Below are 21,062 nucleotides of genomic sequence, written 5' to 3' on the forward strand. Positions count from 1 at the left end.
GCTGAGGCACCGAAGGTTCGCGGCAGAGCCTTCCAGTTGACAGCGGAGGAGGTCTGCGTAGCACCCGATGTTGTGCTGGTATGTGATCTTTTGCTTATTCTTTTGTTTATATATAGTGCTTATTTGTGATATGTTTATGTACTTTTCTTGTGAGTTCTGTACCTGCTTTGGTGTTGTTTGATTTGGGTGCGAGTCGATCTTTCGTATCGCTAGCATTTAGTCGTCACATCAGTATCCGACGTGAGGCGTTGAGTCGACCTTTGAGAGTCTCCATAGCTGATGAGCATGCTGTTTTTGCGACTGATGTGATCCGGGGATGTGTGCTTGAGATTTTTGGAGTCGAGTTTCCGATAGATTTGGTACCTATCGCGATGGGGGATGTCTGTGTCATCGTGGGCATGGACTGGTTGAGCCGATTCAGATCCATGATCGTCTGTGAGCGTCAGGTGGTGACCATCTGAAACCCTAGTGGGGGAGTACTTACAGTATTCGGCGAGGGTACCCGATCTGGGTCAGCATTTTGTTCGGCTGCTCGAGCGAGGCAGAGCTTGCAGCAGGGTTGCATGGGTTTCCTGGCGTATGTGTCGGATACGCGGGATGTTACGGAGAGACCGAGTATTGTTGCTGAGGTTCCGGTGGTTAGCGAGTTTCCGGGCGTTTTCCCGGAGGAGTTACCGGGTGTGCCTCCCGAGAGGTAGGTGGAATTTTGCATTGATTTGCTTCCAGGGGCGGCACCTATCGCCAAGGCACCCTATCGCCTTGCGCCGCCAGAAATGCAGGAGTTATTCTCGCATCTTCAGGAGCTGTTGGGAAAGGGATTTATCCGGCCGAGTAGCTCGCCGTGGGGAGCACCGATCCTTTTTATCAAGAAAAATGATGGCTCGCACCGGATGTGCATTGATTACCGGGAGTTGAACAAGCTGACGGTTAAGAACCGTTATCCACTCCCGAGGATCGATGATCTGTTCGATCAGTTGCAGGGTGCATCTTGGTTTTCCAAGATCGATTTGAGGTCTGGTTATCACCAGATGAGGGTTCGTGAGGAGGATATTCAGAAGACAACATTTAGAACTCGTTATGGGCATTACGAGTTTGTGGTGATGCCTTTCGGGCTCACCAATGCACCAGCAGCGCTCATGGATCTCATGAACCGGGTATGCAGGCCTATGTTGGATCGTTCGGTGATCGTGTTCATCGACAATATTTTGGTATATTCGAGGTCTAGAGAACAGCATGAGGAGCATTTGAGGGAGGTCCTCAGAGTATTGAGATCGGAGAGGCTTTATGCCAAATTCTCCAAGTGTGATTTCTGGTTACGAGAGGTCCAGTTCTTGGGACACCTCGTTAATCAGAATGGGATTTTATTCGACCCGGCCAAGATTGAGGCGGTTATGAGTTGGGAGATGCCGCGATCCCCCACCGAGATCAGGAGTTATCTGGGGTTGGTCGGCTACTACCGGAGGTTTATCAGAGATTTCTCCAAGATTGCTGTTCCTCTCACCAAGTTGACCCAGAAGGGCGTTGCTTTTGTTTGTGGTCCCGATCAACAGACCTCGTTTGAGACTCTTCGCCAAAGATTGTGCGAAGCTCCAGTGTTATCTCTTCCTGAGGGAATGGAGGACTTCGTGGTCTACTGCGATGCATCTATATCAGGGTTAGGTGCAGTGCTTATGCAGAGAGGACACGTGATGGTATATGCATCGAGGCAGCTGAAGCCTCACGAGACGAGGTATCCCACCCATGATTTAGAGTTGGGGGCAGTGGTGTTCGCCCTTAAGATCTGGCGCCATTACTTGTACGGGGTTCGGTGTACCATTTACACGGACCACAAGAGCTTGAAGTATCTGATGGATCAGCCTAACCTGAATATGCGCCAGAGAAGGTGGTTGGACGTGGTAAAAGATTACGATTGTGAGATTCTGTATCACCCGGGCAAGGCTAACGTGGTAGCCGATGCCCTGAGCCGCAAGGCGGAGAGTGCCTCGATTCGGGATATATGCATGAGGATGACAGTGATGACTCCGGTATTGGATACCATTCGAGAGGCCGAAGCGGAGGCCATGAGACCAGAGAACCTCAAGAAGGAGCGGGTGATCGGCCAGGTATCCGAGTTTGTGATGGATAGCCGGGGACTTATGACCTTTCGAGGTCGGATTTGGGTGCCTTATACGGGCGGAGCTCGTAGCACTCTGATGGAGGAGGCGCATAGGTCGAGATTTTTGATCCATCCCGGGGCCACTAAGATGTAATTGGATCTGAAGAGAGACTATTGGTGGCCCTGTATGAAGAGGGACGTCGCGTGGGTAGTAGAGAGGTGCTTGACCTGCCGCCGGGTCAAGGTAGAGCACCAACGTCCACATGGTCCATTGCAGCCTTTGGAGATTCCCCAGTGGAAGTGGGAGCAGATCTCGATAGACTTTATCACCAAATTACCGAGGACGGCGCGTGGAGTTGACGCGATCTGGGTGATTGTGGATCGATTGACGAAGAGTGCTCACTTCCTTGCTATTAGTGAGAACTCTTCTGCTGAGAGGCTGGCAGAGATTTATGTGCGAGAGGTGGTAGCTTGGCATGGAGTGCTGACGTCCATAGTGTCGGATCGGGATGTGCGTTTTACTTCCAGATTCTGGAAGAAGTTCCATGAGGAGTTGGGAACACGATTGCATTTTAGTACCGCCTACCACCCACAGACAGACGGACAGAGTGAGCGGACGATTCAGACGCTCGAGGACATGCTTCAGGCATGCATTATGGACTTCGGTGGGAGTTGGGACACATACCTACCCTTGGCTGAGTTTTCCTATAACAACAACCATCACTCGAGCATCGGTATGCCTCCCTTTGAGCTTCTTTATGGGAGGAGGTGTCGTACTCCCATATGTTGGGGAGAGGTGGGGCAGAGAGTTATGGGCGGCACTGAGATAGTGCTGAAGACGACCAAGCAGATTCAGCAGGTCAGACAGAGGTTGCAAACGGCTCAGAGTCATCAGAAGAGTTACGCGGACAGACGACGATCCGAGCTTGAGTTCCAGGTCGGAGATTTTGTGCTTCTGAAAGTTTCCCCATGGAAAGGAGTAATCCGGTTTAGGAAGCGGGGCAAGTTGGGGCCTCGATATATTGGACCCTTCAGGGTGATTGCCAGGGTAGGCAAGGTAGCATATCAGATGGAGCTACCTGAGGAGTTGAGCCAGATCCATAGCACTTTCCACGTGTCCTAGTTGCGGAAGTGTGTGGTTGATGAGACGGTAGTAGTACCATTAGAGGACATTCAGGTGGATGCGAGCCTGAATTACATCGAGAGGCCGATCGCGATCCTAGATCGGAAGGTGAAGGTTCTGAGAAACAAGGAAGTGTCTCTGGTTCAGGTCCAATGGCAACATCGGAAGGGGTCCGATTTGACTTGGGAACCGGAGTCGGAGATGCGGGAGCAGTACCCCGAGTTATTTGCGGAGCAAGACTTCGAGGGCGAAGTCTGATTCTAGTGGGGGAGAATTGTAACATCCCGAAATCAGGTATATCTCCTTGGCCCTTCTTCTTTCCTTAGTTGTCAGTTTTAGCCCTTGTGTAGTTTGTGTGATAATCGAGTACGCTGGGCGTAATAGAGAGTACGTCGCGCGTACTCGTGAGCGTATTCATGACGCGGAGGTTGCCTAGTACGCGGGGCGTACCAGGCCCAGAATGAAACCCTAATTCTAAGTGAGCCCCCTATTTAAAGAACGTTATGGCCTCATTGTTGGCCACCATTTCCAGAGACTTGTCCATCCAAAACCCTAATCCTCGTTCTTGTAGCTAGAGAGTGACTTGGAGATCTTGTTGGTGTGTTCTTGAGCATTAGGAGTGGAAAGTAAGCTTTGGAGAAGAAGGAGTAAGAGCCCAAGCACTTGGATCTGAGCTTAGTAGTGTGGGAAGCTTCTATTGGAGGTATAAAGCTTCAAGCTTTCTTCCTTTTTTTGTTTTGTGTTCATATATGGGGTGTTTTAGGGTTTTTGTCCCAAAAGTTGATGGCTTTGTGAGTTGATGAGCCCTAAGGACCGAGATATGTCCCTTGCTAGTGTATTTCGTGTTATAAGGTCATAAAAATCCAATCTTGGTCATTAAGAACTAACCATGCATGGGATATGAGCTTAAGGAAGAAAATGGATGAAGGTTTTGAGTGATTAAAGCCAAACCAGTCATGCAAAGGCAAAAAGTCTTCGACTTTATGGATTAAGAGACTGTAGGGGGTCCAGATCTGTATTTTGAGCCAAGATCTTAACTGATTAAGACCATAAGTGAGATAAGAGTGGAACTGGGACGTACGCTGAGCGTAAATCCCAGTACACGGGGCGTAGGGTTCAAGCAACCCAATATCAGCGTAGCGGTCGAGTACGCCCAACGTAAGGATCTGGTACGCGCAGCATACTCGCAGGCGTTGACTTTTGTTGACTTTTAGGTTTCGGTCAACAAGTGGACTTTTGGACTCATGAAGGGGTAAAATGGTCTTTTACCCTTCTGTGAGAACATGGGGGGTTGTCTAGCTTATTGAGTGCTGTTATTAAATAAGAATTTCTGTTGTGTGTATTAGACGGAGGCTAGACCGGAGATTTGAGTCCGAGATTATTCCGAGTTAGTTCGAGGTGAGTCTTTTCACTATACTTTACCTAGAGTGGTAGTTATGTGTGACCATAGGGTCTTATGTGCTTGTTGAGTTATACATGATTGTGTGACATGTATTGTATGCTATATTATTGTTGCTTAGACCGGACCGGAGGGTCCAACGAACTATGAGGCCAGAGGGTTCTCAATCAGACCGGACTGGAGGGTCCAACGAGCTAGACCGGACCAGAGGGTCCAACGAGCTACGGGACTGGAGGGTCCCGCTGAGACACATGGGTCGGAGGGTCCTACAGAGTATAGCCTCGAGTGGCGAATTTGTTGTATGTGGTATTTTGGGGAACTCACTAAGCATTCGTGCTTACCGTGTTATGTGTTATGTGTTTCAGGTACTTCTGAGGATCGCGGGAAGGCACCGGCGTGATTGTACACACACTCTTGATATCGAGTTATGATTGTGGATCCTGTTGAATAATTGTGTTGAAAACTTGTTGGTTGTTTTTGAGAATTAATGATGAGACATTTGTTTTATGAGTTTTAAAATTGAAAATTTTGTTTGAAAAATCATGTCGTTACAACTTGAAGAAAAGGGTAGGACCGAAGAAAAGTTGAACAACGAATTTGGATGAGGATGTTACAGAAGAAAGAGTTCGAAAGAGACATTTGAGGGGTTTAAAACGCACAATATGTTTCATTAACTCCTATATACACGTGGCATTGATGTGGACTTAATTAATCTAATTGGATAATACGTGGAATTGGAAAATTGTTGCGTGGGATGAGGGTCACTGGGTGACCCCTTCATATTTCCAAAAGTGCCCTTTTAAAACCAGAAATTAGAAGTATATGCCCTTAAAATGCAAAAAATAGTCACGAGGGACCATTTAAACCATTATACGTAACTTTGTTGGGCTACAGTGACAATAACCCGGAAACTAATTACAATTCAATATGTGTTTTATTTTCAGTTAGTATTTTAATGCATTTCTAAGATATTGTACTTTTATATTTCATTATTTGTAAGATATTTTATTATGTAGTTTTGTGTTTCACGTATTTGTAAGATATTGTATTTTTATATTTCATGTATTTGTAATATATTTATTAAGTAATTTTGTTGTTCACATGGAGTGTCAATATCATTTTTTATGAACATAGATTTGTCAGTGTCGTCTTTACTGAATATAGAGCTGCCAATATCATCTTTATTGAACATAGAGCTGTCATTTTCATTTTATCATTTAGAAAATCGAACGGTATCTTTAATTCCATGTGTCATCTTTGTATTAGATGCTTGGATTTTATGTAGATAAAATAATTTAACATTACCTTAAATTTATAATTATAACAAAATATAAATCATTATTTTCTAGTATAAATAGAATATAGCACATGCATACTTTGATATCCAATACTAAGGTGCTGTTTGTTTTTCTGAAGCCAAAATGTCTGCAGTCTGCGGATCACATTTGCAAGTCTCTGCAGCAGAAGAGGTGGACCAAGCGTCTGCAGTCTGCAATAAAAAGATTGTTTGTTTTTTAACGTTTGCAGGCTGATGAAATAAACTGAATTTTAAATAAAATGATTTTACAAACTTAAAATGATTTTTCAATACCAAAATTTTAATAATAATAGTCATACAACACTAAAAATAAAATTCATGCATCTAAATTAGTCATACAATAAAAAAATTGGTTTTATAATAACATTTCATTTAAAACAATTCAATCTATATTGTGCATCAACTGCTCAACAATTTCATCTCGTAACCGAGTCATATATTCACGGTCTGCTGCAATATCACGTATTGGAATCTCATCTTCATCAGCATCAACGGCCACATTGTTATTTAGACGTTCATCATATCGTGCAAAATACTCATCACTCAGTCATTCTTTCCTTATAAAATTATGAAGCGCGAAACATGCCATGACAATGTTTCTTTGTGTAATAAACGGAAATGGTGCCATCATCTTCAATATTGGGAATCATAGGGGTGTTGATCGGGTAAAATTTTCGGGTTTCGGGTAGAACGGGTATTTCCTTAAAAAAATAATACCCGATACCCGACCTATATTGTAATTCGGGTTATCGGGTTTTGGGTATTCGGGTTTGAGGTCGGGTCGGGTAATTATTTGGTATACCCGAAAATTTCTTAAGTTTCACTTTTTTTAATTAAAGAGTTTCAAGTGTGCTTGAAGAATTCGTGGTGTAATTATTATAGATTACAACAGTTCATCATTTTATAACAAAAATACTTCTTATTGATGTTTGGTTTTATTTTTGTTTACCTTGTATATTATGTTTATAAATTTGATATTTCAAATAATAAAACTTAATGAACCAAAAAGAAGATGATAATAAGTCGAAAACTGAAAGTTAAGAAGGTCAAATGTGGTGATGTCGTGATGCTTGATACGGATAATAATACCAAACAAAATAATTTCACATACCTATCCTAGGGAATTTGTTGTTTTACCAAAAAAAAAGGACATATAATAATAACATCAATAATATCATCACGGTTGAACGAACAAAATACATAAGTCATAACCCAACTAAACAATAAAAGTCTAAACACAACCCAACTAAACAATAAAAGTCTAAACATAACAAAAGAGTAAAATTCATAAGTCATAACCCAATTCAAAACATAACCAAGTTTCAAATCATCTTCAAATGATTCTTAGTTTCACAAAAATATTCATCAATCTTGCATCTTCACGTTGCCACATTCATTTCCATATCCAATCCGAGCTCTAATTAGACGTACCAACTTCTCCCAATCCTATACAAATAGTATAAGCATTAAAAGAACAAAACATAACATGTCAAAATATTAAAAAAATATTAAAGATAAACAACTACCTTTTATCAATTTCTTGTAGGTTTTCCCAATCTTGTTCAAAATTGATGTTGTCACTTATACCACCCCGAAGCCAATCTTGGGTACAAATTATACTTTCGACAATCTTAGGAGTCAAAGAACTCCTATACGGATCCAAAACCCTCCTGCTAGTGCTAAAAACAGATTCCGAAGCCACAGTCGAGACATGAATAACAAACAAATCTTTAGCCATCAATGATAGAATCGAGAATCTTGGACTATTCACTTTCCACCAATCTAAAATGTTAAACATTGACGAATCTTCTTCAACACTTTCTTTCAAATACTTTTCTAACTCGCCAATTGATTCAACTATGTTTGTTTTCATCTTTTCTCTTAGTTTATTTCTCAATGGTGGTTTTGGTGTCGTAGCATCCAAATTTTGGTATTTCCCTAAAATCAACGATGAATTACTAGACCCGATAGTACTAGAAGTAGTACTTGGAGAATGAATTCTAATGTAATCATTATATAATTCATACATAGAATCCATAATATATTTCTTTTTCTCCTCCATCTTTTCTTTTCCATAACGATCCTCAAGTAGTATAGCCAAATACTTTACTTTGTTCCTCGGGTCAAGAATCAAAGCAAAGTAGAGCAATAAATTCATTTTTTCTACATCGCCAAAATACTTATCAAACTTTACTCTCATTGCCAATGCAATATCACAAAGGCTAGCATCGGAAATAGCATCATCCAAGAGTGTACGAATGGAATAAATATCTTCAATGCACATGTTTTATGTCACATATAGTGTCCCGGAAATCCTTTCAGTAACATCACAAAATGGTTTTAAAAAATGACACAAATGCCTAACATGTTGCCAATCGCCCGGTGAAGGAATCGATAAACCCGCCTTTTCAATGTCGGAACGAAACTCATATTCCTCTAGATCGTATCTCTCAAAAGTTTTTTCATAAGCTTGGGCAATATTCAACATACGATAAGTAGAATTCCATCTTGTTGGAACATCTCTTACCGAGTGTTTCGTTGTACCCGGATTAACAAGCTTGGCAAACTTGGTGAATTTGCCAATTCTTGAAGGTGATTGCCTAATCCACTTTACCGCCCATCTAATTATCTCAATCGGGTTATTAACCTATGATTATGATTGTGATTGCATACTCGAACAGTCGAACCGTCTTTTGATCGATCAAGGTTCAAGGAAACTGGGACTTTTCAGCGTGATCAGATGGAGAAGGAAGAAACCGAAGCGTGATCAGATGGAGTCAATGAGGGTTTAACGTTGAGACGATAGTGAGAACTGCGATTTGCGATTGCGTGGGATTGCTTAGCGCCGTATTTGCTTGCATCGATCATAAGATGAAACCGAAGGGTTTTTTTTGAAACGTGCCTACCTGACTACAGACTACCTCCGACTCATGTTTAATCATTAAACTTTAATGTATATTGGGTATTATTTAAAAAACGAATTCGGGTATTCGGGTATACCCGAAAATTAATATTCATACCTTAAGCCCGACCTATATGATTATCGGGTTAACCTATTACCCAAATGTTCATACCCGTTACCCGCTCTACCCGACCCATTCTACCCGAATTCGGAACGGGTCGGGTGGGTAGAACGGGTTTCGGTTTTTTTCGACAGGCCTAGGGAATCGTGCTTTCAAAACACCAAAAGCACGCTCAATGACATTCCGAAGTTTTGCATGTACATGGTTAAATTTTTCTTTATTGGTCAATGCACGTCTGTGACGAAAATCTCCAAGTCAATACCTCACATTATGATAAGGGGCCATAAATCCTCGAGTGTGTGCATACACCGCATCACAAAGATAATATTTGTCTGTAAAGAATACAAAACACTAATCAATTTTCAAACTAAGATAAAAATATTTAAAAAAACAAAAACTTACCTGATGGTGGAAACGGGAATGATGCTTGTGGATCGACTACTGCTTCTGATAATATTCTAGATTCATGCGCTACCCCTTCCCACCCGGCCACAACAAATGTAAAAATTATATTGAAGTCACAAATTGCCAATACGTTTTGGTAGCAATCTCCCTTTCCCCTACTTCTATATAAGTGTTGTTTCTTAGCATGGACAACATGTTTCAAAGTGCCTTCAAGTGCACCAACCTCCCCTTGAAAACCCGTCGTAGCCTCCTATTAAGGCTAAAAAACTGCATACAAATGGTTGAATGTATGTTGTTATTTCACGCAAAAAAATAGTGATTTTATCACTTAAAATCACTCAATATTAAAGCTAAGTGCAGAAAAATTACTTGAATGTACGTTGCTATTTTATGCAAAAAAACAACGTTTTTAACACTTTAAAATCATTCAATATTAAGGCTAAAAAACTGCACACAAATGGTTGAATGTATGTTATTATTTCACGCAAAAATAGTGCTTTTATCACTCAATATTAAAGCTAAGTGCAGAAAAATTACTTGAATGTACGTTGCTATTTTATGCAAAAAAACAACGTTTTTAACACTTTAAAATCATTCAATATTAAGGCTAAAAAACTGCACACAAATGGTTGAATGTATGTTGTTATTTCACGCAAAAAATAGTGTTTTTATCAATTAAAATCACTCAATATTAAAGCTAAGTGCAAAAAATTACTTTATAAGTGTAGAAAAATACAAACTATGTTTACTTCAAAAAATTACTCAATTAATTCTTGAAATTATAAAATCTCTCAATAAATGCAGAAAAATAAAAACTAATTTGTGATACATATTTACTTCAAAAAATCAGTACAATACAATTCCATTCCTGATTTTTGTTTTGATTCCCAAATTGATACAGTACAAGTGACATTCAAAATTATCATTCAAGTTCATCAATAGCAACAAATCAAATTGATACCATATTTTCTTTTACTTCCAAAATCATAGCAGTAAAAGGAAATTTTGAGTCCAATCAATGCCAAAAAAATGGGTACAGTACAATTAACATCATAACGATAAAAAAAGTGATTCCTAATTTTGTTTTGGCTGCCAAAATTGATACGTAAAGAAAAGATATGAACATATTTTTTTTACCATAATCCAGTTGTATGCCAAAATTGACTATTGTAGAAGCAAATATTAGTCAAAAGTCGCCGATAGAGATGAATATTGGATAGCAAGGTATTTGGTGATGACAGCTCTAGAATTCAGAAACTTGAGGAGTTGAAAGAAACCATGAGAGTTTACAAACGAAGCTAAAAATTAACCATAAACTACTCATCTTCAAACTTTCATCACTCCATCAAATTGCCGCCACCACCATCATCAGCAAAAAAGCCGAGAGTTTTTGAGTTCTAATTCTGTCATATACCAGAATACAAAGGGAGAAGAAAGGAAGCTTCGGCAGCAGCAAAAAAATCAACAGCAAGAAGGGAAAAACGAATGAAAGAGACAACAGGAAAAGAAAAAAAAAGACAAAAGAAGCAGGAACGAACCTCTATGGAAAGTCTCCGGTGCGGCTGTGGGTTGTGACGATCTTTGGCCGGTGGGGAGGAGATGGCTAACAGTGGTGGCTTCACAAGGGACGACATCAACAATCGAGAGCACAACCTTGTCTGATCGGAGATTGGTGGTGGAGTGAGGCAGGGGGTCGAGGGTTGAGGCGTCGATGGAGATGTATCAGATGAGCGAGTTCGTTCAAGGGAATAGAAAGTATGGGACGTTTTTTTTAGGTCGAAAGCCCGCAGATTTGAGAAATGGGTAGTCTATGTCTATGTTGTGAAGACCTCGCGCAAACGTTTTTAGATCTCAGCTTTTCGAAAAAACAAACACCCTGCGAGGATAAAAGTTTGCGCCTTGTCTGCGAGGCGCATACAAAAATGATCGAGAAGAGCTTTTGAAAAAAAAAACAAACACCACCTTTAACTCTTCATTTCTTATATTTTTGGAAATGTCTCATAATGAAAACTCATCGAATGAATATGATGAATGAGAAATACGAGTTGTCCAACATAATCAACAATTTGATGAAATTGTTTATTTTTTTAAACGAAAATCTATCCTACTCCTAATCTAATCCTAAATACCATTTATATCTCCTAGTGAAACTTGAACCTATGATCTCTCATTTGAGAGAGTCATTCCTTACCGTTAGGCCAAATGTCATTTTATGTGTGAAAAGTTGGACTTAATTAGAGTGGAAGAGAGAGAGAAATTGATTTTTAAATTAATTTCATTTGATTTTGGGAAAACTACAATAAAGTCCCTACATATTGGCCTCATAATCGATTTAGCCTTTATATTTTTTTTTATTCAATTAAGTCCCCAATATCGGTAATCATATTCAATTTAACCCTTTGACCCGGTCAACAGGTCATCCAACTTTCAAAAATTACATTTTTGGCCCAGATTTCAAACTTTATTACAAATTTGGTCCAAAATTTACATTTTTGGCCAAGATTTTAAATTTTTTTTTACAAATTTGGTCCAAAATTTACCCTTTTTGCCCAAATTTTAGAATTTTATTATGAATTCATCCTAACTTTAGTTTTTTTTACAACTTTTTTTCTCAAAAGTTTGTTTCTAATATGTTTTTTCTTTAAAACTCATATTTATACAAAAAAAAACATATTTTCACATAAAAATCTTATTTTTTCTATATAAAAACTTTTTTTAAAAACTTTTGTATATGAAATATCTAATTATAAAAATAGGTTTGGATTATTTGTGTGATTTCTCTTAAAAAATCAATTAAGAAATTAAAAGTAACCCTAAATTATACTATTAAATTATAGTTTGTCAAAAACTAGTTACACTAATTACCCTAAATTAAAAGTAACCCTAAATTATACTATTAATATAGAGATTTTAATATGTGTTCTATTTAGTGTGTATTCCTTTTTCTATGAGATTTTAATATAGTTGTTTATATGTATTTTTCAATCTGTTGCATCTTCGTAAATTAAATCATACCTTCGATCACATATATATGACGAAAGGTATGTAAAGTTGTTCTAATCTCATATATGACAATCCATATTGATTTCAGCAGGAGTTATAATTATCAACGTTTGTAATACTTTTTTACATTTGTTAAATGCCCTTTTCTGCCAAAAACCTCCTTATCGACAAATGACAATTGCTCCATTCTAGATAGTTATTTTTTGTTATTACAACAAACAAAATTGACACATGAATCCGATTTTACAAAGAAGTTTAAATAAAGAAATCCAAAGTGATGATGAACTATATGTATGAACATGTATTCAGCGAGAAACAAAAAATATGAAGTTTTCAATATGTAGCATCTTCTATTATTTAAACTTTTCCTATAAATGTGATTAAAGAACAAATAAATAATATTAAAATGAGTGTAACTAGTTTTTGAAAAACTATAATTTAATAGTATAATTTAGGGCTACTTTTAATTTCTTAATTGATTTTTTAAGAGAAATCACACAAATAATCCAAACCTATTTTTATAATTAGATATTTCATATACAAAAAAGTTTTTAAAAAAAGTTTTTATATAGAAAAAATAAGATTTTTATATGAAAATATGTTTTTTTTGTATAAATATGAGTTTTAAAGAAAAAAACATATTAGAAACAAACTTTTGAGAAAAAAAGTTGTAAAGAAAACTAAAGTTAGGATGAATTCATAATAAAATTCTAAAATTTGGGCAAAAAGGGTAAATTTTGGACCAAAATTGTAAAAAACTTTAAAATCTGGGCTAAAAGTGTAAATTTTGAACCAAATTTGTAATAAATTTTGAAATCTGGGCCGAAAATGTAATTTTTGAAAGTTGGATAACCTGCTGACCGGGTCAAATGGTTAAATTGAATACGATTACCGGTATTTGAGACTTAATTGAATAAAAAAATATATAAGAGCTAAATCGATTATGATACCAATATTAGGGATTTTATTGCAGTTTCTAGTGATGAAGAGTAATCTAAGCTCTTTGATGAAAAGAACATGACCGGTTCCAAAAAGAAAACAAGAACACGTGGTTTGCTTGCCGTTCGATTCACACCGTTGCGTCTCCAACAACGAATCTGTGATCCGCAACACAGAGGATAACGTACTCCTGCAAACGTAAACGTGATCTCTCTCGAATGATCCTGGCCCTTCTTCACCTCTTTTTTTTCTTCGTCTAAGTAACTAACCCCTTTCGGAACCCTCTAGAACCCTTTTACATTTACAGCCACCTGTCTATAAAAGCCTCAAAATCTCGATTTTCCTCATACATACAATCATTTCTCTCGGATTCACGATTTTTTTTTGCTTGTCGATTTTGCATTATAGCAGCGAGATTTGATATCGGTATAGCACAATGGAGGATGATTTTGACTTTCCCGCAGCTGGAGCAATGAACGATGAAATGATGGATGATACGCCGTATGATGCTCCGGGGACATTAAAGGTTGGCGAGGAAAAGGAGATCGGTGATCAAGGTTTGAAGAAGAAACTTCTTAAGGAAGGTGAAAGTTGGGAGACTCCAGAAAATGGCGATGAGGTCGAAGGTATAATTCAGCATTGATGCTGGTTTTGCTGATTATTATTTATCTTCGAACTCGTAATTGTATTGATTTTGATTTCAATTCGAATATGTTACAGTACATTATACTGGAACCTTGCTTGACGGGACTCAGTTCGATTCCAGCCGTGATAGAGGAACTCCGTTCAAGTTTACTCTCGGTCAAGGTGAGGATTCTCGTTCTTACGATATGTAGTTATCTATCTTCTTCTTCTGAGTCTTAAATCATTGACGATCTTATTTCGTGATGTCTATTTGATAGAGTATGCTCGTTATGGTGCTCTTAATAGATAGTTTTTCATGTTTATTCATCTAATGCAGATGCACTAGTGACAAATATAAATGATCGTTATCCTTGATTGATTCTCGGTACCTTAGATTAGCTGTCAACGGCGATTAGGTTTTGTTTTTTCAATCTAGATGAACTTATTGCTAAAACTTTCATGATGTTTATTTTGTTTTAAATCACTATGAAGCTTTGATATGATCCAATGCACATCTTGTCTGCTCATTACTTGCGTCGAATAGGATATATAAATTCTCAACCATGAAAACATATTTCAATAAATGAAACAGTCCGCACTTCTTGTGTTGTGTTATTTATATCAATAAATGACACTATTGCTCACTATTGATAGGTCAAGTAATTAAAGGATGGGATCAGGGAATCAAAACAATGAAGAAGGGTGAGAATGCACTCTTCACCATTCCTGCTGAGCTTGCATATGGCGCTTCTGGTTCACCTCCAACCATCCCACCAAACGCCACTCTACAGTTCGATGTACAACTACTTTCCTGGTCTAGTGTCAAGGACATTTGCAAGGATGGCGGAATCTTCAAGAAGATTGTTAAGAAAGGAGAGAAGTGGGAGAACCCAAAGGACCTTGATGAAGTTTTAGGTATCTCTTTTGTTATCACCATAACCTTTTGATACACAAACATGTTGTTGATTTGAACTCACCGCGTTCATTGCTAATGGTTCTGCAGTGAATTATGAAGTTCGACTTGAGGATGGGACTTTAGTCGCAAAAGCTGATGGAGTAGAGTTCACTGTCCAAGATGGTAATTTCCCTGGATGATCAATACTCTTCTACTCCTGTTGTGGTGGTTGCTTTTGTTTATTGCTGACGTCATTGTTTCTTCAGGACACTTCTGCCCTGCGTTGTCAAAGGCTGTGAAAACAATGAAGAAAGCAGAAAAGGCCGTTCTTACAGTTAAACCTCAATGTAAGTGTGTTTCTTTCAAGTACGCTTTTAAATCAAAGTTAATTTCGTTGCTAGTTATGAGTTATGACTTAGTTTTTTCATGGTTGCAGATGGATTTGGGGAGAAGGGGAAACAAGCTTCGGGTAATGAAACTGGAGTTCCAGCAAATGCTACACTTCAAATTACTTTAGAGCTTGTATCATGGAATATCGTCTCAAACATTACCACTGACAAAAAGGTTGTGAAGAAAATCTTGAAAGAAGGAGAAGGATATGAGCGCCCAAATGAAGGAGCTATTGTTCAATGTAACTTGTGGGTCTTTTCATTATAATTTGACAATTTAGTATATAACACATTGGTTTCTGAAAATTTGGTTTTTAAATTGATAGTGACATTGATTGGTAAGCTGCAAGATGGCACCATATTCTTTAAAGCCGACCCTTTTGATTTCAAAACAGACGAAGGTATATATAAAAACATCAAGAATCTTGATAAAGTTCCATACTTGAAATTCAATTGTACTCAATACTCTATATTTCACAGAGCAAGTAATCGATGGGCTTGATAGAGCTGTGTTAACAATGAAGAAAGGCGAAGTAGCTGTTCTCACAATCGCACCTGAGTATGCATTTGGTTCTTCAGAGTCCAAGCAAGAATTAGCAGTTGTTCCTCCCAATTCTACTGTCATCTATGAAATCGAGCTTATCTCTTTTGTGAAGGTCAGTTTAGTAATTTCATCTCAATACTAAGTTATTTCCAGTAAAGGGTAATTGACACACATTGCTATTTTTTCTTGCAGGAAAAAGAATCATGGGATATGATCACCCCAGAAAAGATCGAAGCAGCTGGGAAAAAGAAGGAAGAAGGGAACATGTTGTTTAAAGCTGGGAAATATGAGAAAGCTTCGAAGAGATATGAGAAGGGTGTGAAGTACATTGACTATGACGCTTCTTTTAGTGAGGAAGAAAAGAAGCAAGCGAAAGTGTTGAAGGTTTCCTGCAATCTGAACAATGCAGCTTGTAAGCTGAAGATGAAGGAGTATAAAGAGGCAGAGAAGCTATGCACGAAGGTGTTGGAAATGGAGAGCAGGAATGTGAAGGCGTTGTACAGGAGAGCTCAAGCGTATATTAATGTTGGTGATTTGGATTTGGCTGAAATTGATATAAAAAAGGCACTTGAAATAGAGCCTGAGAATAGGGATGTGAAGATGGAGTATAAGGTGTTGAAGGAGAAGATGAGGGAGTATAATAAGAAGGATGCTAAGTTTTATGGGAATATGTTTGCTAAGCTATCGGGAGCTGATTCAAAAGTAAGTATTGCTTGTTTTTGACTTTTGACTTTTGACTTTTGTGTTGTGGGATGTTTGATTATATCCAAATGTGATTGTTTTGGTATTGGTGCAGAAGAAGATGGCTCCCAAGGAGGTTGCTCCAATGACTATCGACAGCAAGGCGTAATAAACAAAGGTTCCCATTTCCATTTCCATCACCTTTTTTTTATTGGTTGTTTGGAGGCCTAAATCGTGATGAATGAGGATACATTTCAGTGAATAAAGATTTATCGTTTAAGCTCATGCTTTGAGATCATTAAAGATTGTTTTATGTTTTAGATTTGATGAGAAATTTTGAACACGTGATAATATATATCTTCATGAATAATAATGCATAACCAACCAACTTACCAACATAGTCATATATACAAGGCAACTTGCTCTCTTGAACAAAAGTGTTGGGGCTCTATCGGATTTTTGATTTTCTTGGTTGTACATTTGTTTAGTTTCATTCTAATTAATTATTGGATAGGTCGCTAAAGGTGAAAATGAGAAAAAAATAAAGTTTTTTTCTTTCTTTTTCACATGACTTGAAAGACACTTTAAGTCGGATGAAAAAATGATCAAGTTCATCTTTTCTTAGGCTTATAACATCAATGACCGGGCAAAGTGGGTGTTTTTTGTAATGAAAATGATTTAAAAATTGAAATAGGCTTTTGAAGAGTTGCAATGTTTATTGTTAAAGACATGTTATCATACCCAAAATTTGCCATCTCACATGTCATGTCATCTTTAATACCATTTGATTTATGTAGGAAATAATGTGTAAATGTTATAACATACAAAGAGAGTTAGAAAGAAATTAGGTTTTTGATTGGTTAATTCTTACGTTACTTCACGTGGCCATGATAATATTTTTTAACATAACATCAAATAACATGAGAGGGGGGCGATATACAAGGCGTTATAACGCCGTTTTTTGATTGTCACGTCTGAAAAACGCGCAAGCGCGTTGCCTGCTACCACCCGTCTTAGTCATCCATTTTGATTTAAAGAAGCGTGAGACATTTCTAGAAGATTTTGGAGGTAGACATTTCCATTTTTGAGGTATATGTGTGAGTTTTAGAGTTTTGTAAAATGCTATGAATAAACGAATTTCTATTGTCGTATTGGTGGTTGGTGGGTGTCTTTGTATCTTGAAACAAACATTTGGTAGACTATCTTGTGTACAATAAAAAAGTATATGCATGTAGGGGCGGACGCAAGAATTGATGGTAGGTGTTGTCGAATTCTTTTTTTCTGAACAAACATAATATAAAACCGAAAAATAATTCATTACGTCTAATAAAAAAAAAAGCGATCAATTACATAAAAAGTTTAAAAACATAACAACAATTTAAATTTGTCTTCTTTGCAACATCTTTTGAAACCGAATGAATTGATTGATTGGTGATTGGAGTTTGGGAAGATAATTCACCACTTTCATTAGAAACATAGCAATTTCAACAATTCAAGATAAGTCAATAAAGACAACAAGATTGAGAGTTGAGACATAGCAATTTTATTTCAACAAATCAAACAACAAGTCAATAATATCAATAGCAATTTCAACAATTCAAGATAAAAACATAGCAATTTCGATTTCAATTTAAACAAATTGGTAAAATTTCAACTTACTTGCTTTCATCAAACTAAATTACTACTACTTTCATCAAATCATCCAATTGCTTCAATAAAAGCATACCAAATTGGTCAATGACATCAATAGAAAAATAGCAATTTCAACAATTCAAGATAAGTCAATAAAGACAATAAGATTGAGAGTTGAGTCATAGCAATTTTATTTCACCAAATCAAACAACAAGTCAATAACATCAATAGCAATTTCAACAATTCAAGATAAAAACATAGCAATTTCGATTTCAATCTAAACAAATTGGTAAAATTTCAACTTACTTGCTTTATTCTTAGAGGGTGTTTGGGGTTACTTTTAGAATGACTTTTGGCTTCTAACTTTTCTAAAAAATCAAAAAATAAACAAAAAATGTTTGGGTAATAGAAAAGTCCTTTTGAAAATGACTTTTGCATAGAGGAAAATAAGGGCTTTCAAAAAGTCACAAAAACATGACTTTTTGTGACTTTTTGTAAGTTTACATGTAAAAGTTAACACAATTTCTTTTACTAATCCAAACATTTTTTAAAGAGCTCCTTTCACAAAAAGTCCTTAGTCCTTCAGCAAAAAGGACTTTTGATCTTGAAAAGTAATCCCAAACACCCCCTTAGGCTAGGCATTGGAGATTACTTGGAGTCTTTGGAGTCAAATTGAACAATGAGATTCAATTTTTGCTAGTGAATCAAGAAGACAACATTAGGATTTAGGTAGCCATGGAGCTCATGGGATGGTCGAACGAAAGCAGCGCTGCAGTGATTTTTTTTTCTTCTGTCGAATACAATGCCTTTTGAACTCTCAAGTCGACGTTTTTTTTCCTTCGGCCGGTTGGACTATTTTACAAGTGGACCAAGTCCAAACTTCCAATTGGACTATTTTACAAATGCCATTGGGCTTTTTTCTTAGGCTTATTTGTTTTTTTTGGGCCAAAATTAATAGGGTTTTTGGACTAATAATTATGAGCTTAAGTTGTAAACTAATTATAACTTTAGGTTGTAAATATATTTTTGGCATTCGTTGATCCAATAGAGTGACAATTTTTTTTACGTAGTTGCCATTTTTTTACGTAGTAACACAATAGGTAAAAAAAATTTGAAAAAATTATCACCACGTACATGGAAACTAGGTGGTTCCGATGCCACACCGGACACCTAGTAAAAACCGCTTTTGTATGCATGTCAAGCGTAGTATATGCCTATGGAAGGTTATAGTTGGGAAAGACTTAGTAATTTAAATGTGTTTTTCTCGTTTGTGGAAATCATTTGTTGGGTGTATTAATTATATAAGTTTGATGCATATTTTTCTAGTGTTAATGTTTGTTTTGATATACATATACGACACAAAGTTCAATTTCTTGATGTTCAATGTAATTATGTAAATATATTTTTCTGGTTTATGACATGTTCAATTCAAGGATGTGTAGATTCAATATGGGTTACATAAGACGTTGACGGGGAAATTAGCCATATTTCCAGTGGTGCGGTAATTATGATTCATCTGTGTCTCACAAAGAATGTTCTCGTATATGTTCATGAAGGAGTTTTGCAAAAAAAAAAGATTGAATAGTTGCATCAAGGCAAAAAAGTAAAAAATTGAATTGATTGTCTTTGAAGGAAAATAGTTTCATATTCTTCATATGAATATGGAAACTATGATGTGTTGGAAAGAGACCTTGGAGCGGTTGATATGTTGGAAGTGTGGTTAGTGAAATTGTCCAGATCAAACACATTCAACAAAAAAATGATTCGATAAAGTAAGTGATAGTCTCTTTTCTAAAGGAAGTGTGGTCAGTGAAATCTACTTCTAAAATTCCACTTAAATCTAGAACGACACTTGAAACGTCGATCTCAATGAGCCAGGACAACATCTGATATCGTTGGGGTATCGTTTTTTTGGTAGCGTGGTTTATTCAAGTTGTGGTACTCTTTTATGGTGATGCATGATAATTATATGTATTTAGGATTATGATTTTCAGTTGAATATGATGTTTCTTTTGGTGTTGGTTTAGTTTCTTTCATTTATCTGAGATACAGATTATTGAGATTTTGTCTATGTTTTATGGGAATATATGTCTGGAGCTCAAAAGTAAGTGAGTCTCTTTTTTGTATTTCTTGTTCGATTGATATTTATTGTTTTTGTGTTGTGAGATGTTTGATTCTGAATATGATTGTTTTGGTGCAGAAGAAGATGGCTCTCGAGAAATTTGGAACGCATGAGAATATGCATAACCAAGTAACCAACCAACTTAGCAACATAGTAATATAAAGAGTATTGCTCTCTTGAACAAAAACTAATGTAGTTTCAGTGTTAGCAACTATGCCAATGATACTCAAAAGACATTTAGATAATTACCGAAAAAAGATGCGGAGGACTAACGTGTACATAGGTTGCCTGTGGGTAGTTGAAGGTGAAAACGATAAAACAATAACAAAAGCCTTTTCTTTCTTTCTTTTCACCCGACTTGAAAGACGCTTTTAGTGTACCACTAGTCCACTATGATAGCTTGATTTTTGTATATATTTTAATATGCATTTGATTTTAGCTTTAACATTTTTAATATTTTTTCTGCATTAAATCATTAGATTTATTGTTTTGGATATTTTTACTCATTTAAGCTACTTTTGTGTAGATTTAACGAGCAAGATGGTATTTTGGAGCATCGTTCAAGTCATATAGGATGTCTTGCAACCACGATTGAAGTCACATGACAAAATCCGTGAGTGAAAAGAAAAAAATAAAGTGATATAAATTAATTTTTGGATTTTTGACAGCTTTGCATGACTTTCTTCAAACAATCAGACTGAAGGGCAAACATTGTCCGATTGAGCTGAAATTTTACGAACGTCTTTCCAGCTCATCGATCTTCCATCCCACAAAAATTGAGCTGATTTAGACAACTTTTGATGAGGTTTTTGGTCTCGTGAACATCAGGACATATTGCTGCCAGCTTAGCTTTTGGCAGCCCATCATAAC

General features: G+C 37.1%; 2 protein-coding genes across 3 annotated transcripts; one reads left to right on the plus strand and one right to left on the minus strand.

The window, feature by feature from the left end:
• Nucleotides 1–7,095: 7,095 nt before the first annotated feature.
• On the minus strand, nucleotides 7,096–11,158 carry LOC145133688 (zinc finger BED domain-containing protein RICESLEEPER 2-like). Of its 2 annotated transcripts, none has more exons than XM_079068628.1 (4): nucleotides 10,902–11,158; nucleotides 9,361–9,630; nucleotides 7,462–9,290; nucleotides 7,096–7,381 (listed from the first exon to the last, which is right to left on the minus strand). In XM_079068628.1, the coding sequence occupies exons 3-4, from the start codon at nucleotides 8,217–8,219 to the stop codon at nucleotides 7,357–7,359; spliced, it is 783 nt and encodes a 260-aa protein (XP_078924754.1). In that variant the 5' UTR covers nucleotides 8,220–9,290; nucleotides 9,361–9,630; nucleotides 10,902–11,158; the 3' UTR covers nucleotides 7,096–7,356. The 2 variants fall into 2 exon arrangements, with proteins under 2 accessions (XP_078924754.1, XP_078924755.1); XM_079068629.1 differs by lacking the exon at nucleotides 10,902–11,158 and adding an exon at nucleotides 10,501–10,888.
• Nucleotides 11,159–13,609: 2,451 nt separating this feature from the next.
• LOC145132078 (peptidyl-prolyl cis-trans isomerase FKBP62-like) lies at nucleotides 13,610–16,723 on the plus strand. Its single transcript, XM_079066731.1, has 10 exons — nucleotides 13,610–13,931; nucleotides 14,026–14,112; nucleotides 14,584–14,844; nucleotides 14,933–15,007; nucleotides 15,091–15,171; nucleotides 15,261–15,455; nucleotides 15,540–15,614; nucleotides 15,694–15,869; nucleotides 15,950–16,459; nucleotides 16,554–16,723. The coding sequence occupies exons 1-10, from the start codon at nucleotides 13,742–13,744 to the stop codon at nucleotides 16,605–16,607; spliced, it is 1,704 nt and encodes a 567-aa protein (XP_078922857.1). The 5' UTR covers nucleotides 13,610–13,741; the 3' UTR covers nucleotides 16,608–16,723.
• The last annotated feature ends 4,339 nt before the right edge of the window (nucleotides 16,724–21,062 follow it).

Source organism: Lactuca virosa, chromosome 8 (genome assembly GCF_052849685.1).
Source record: "Lactuca virosa cultivar CGN04683 chromosome 8, Lactuca_virosa_CGN04683_v6, whole genome shotgun sequence".
Lineage (NCBI taxonomy): Eukaryota > Viridiplantae > Streptophyta > Magnoliopsida > Asterales > Asteraceae > Lactuca > Lactuca virosa.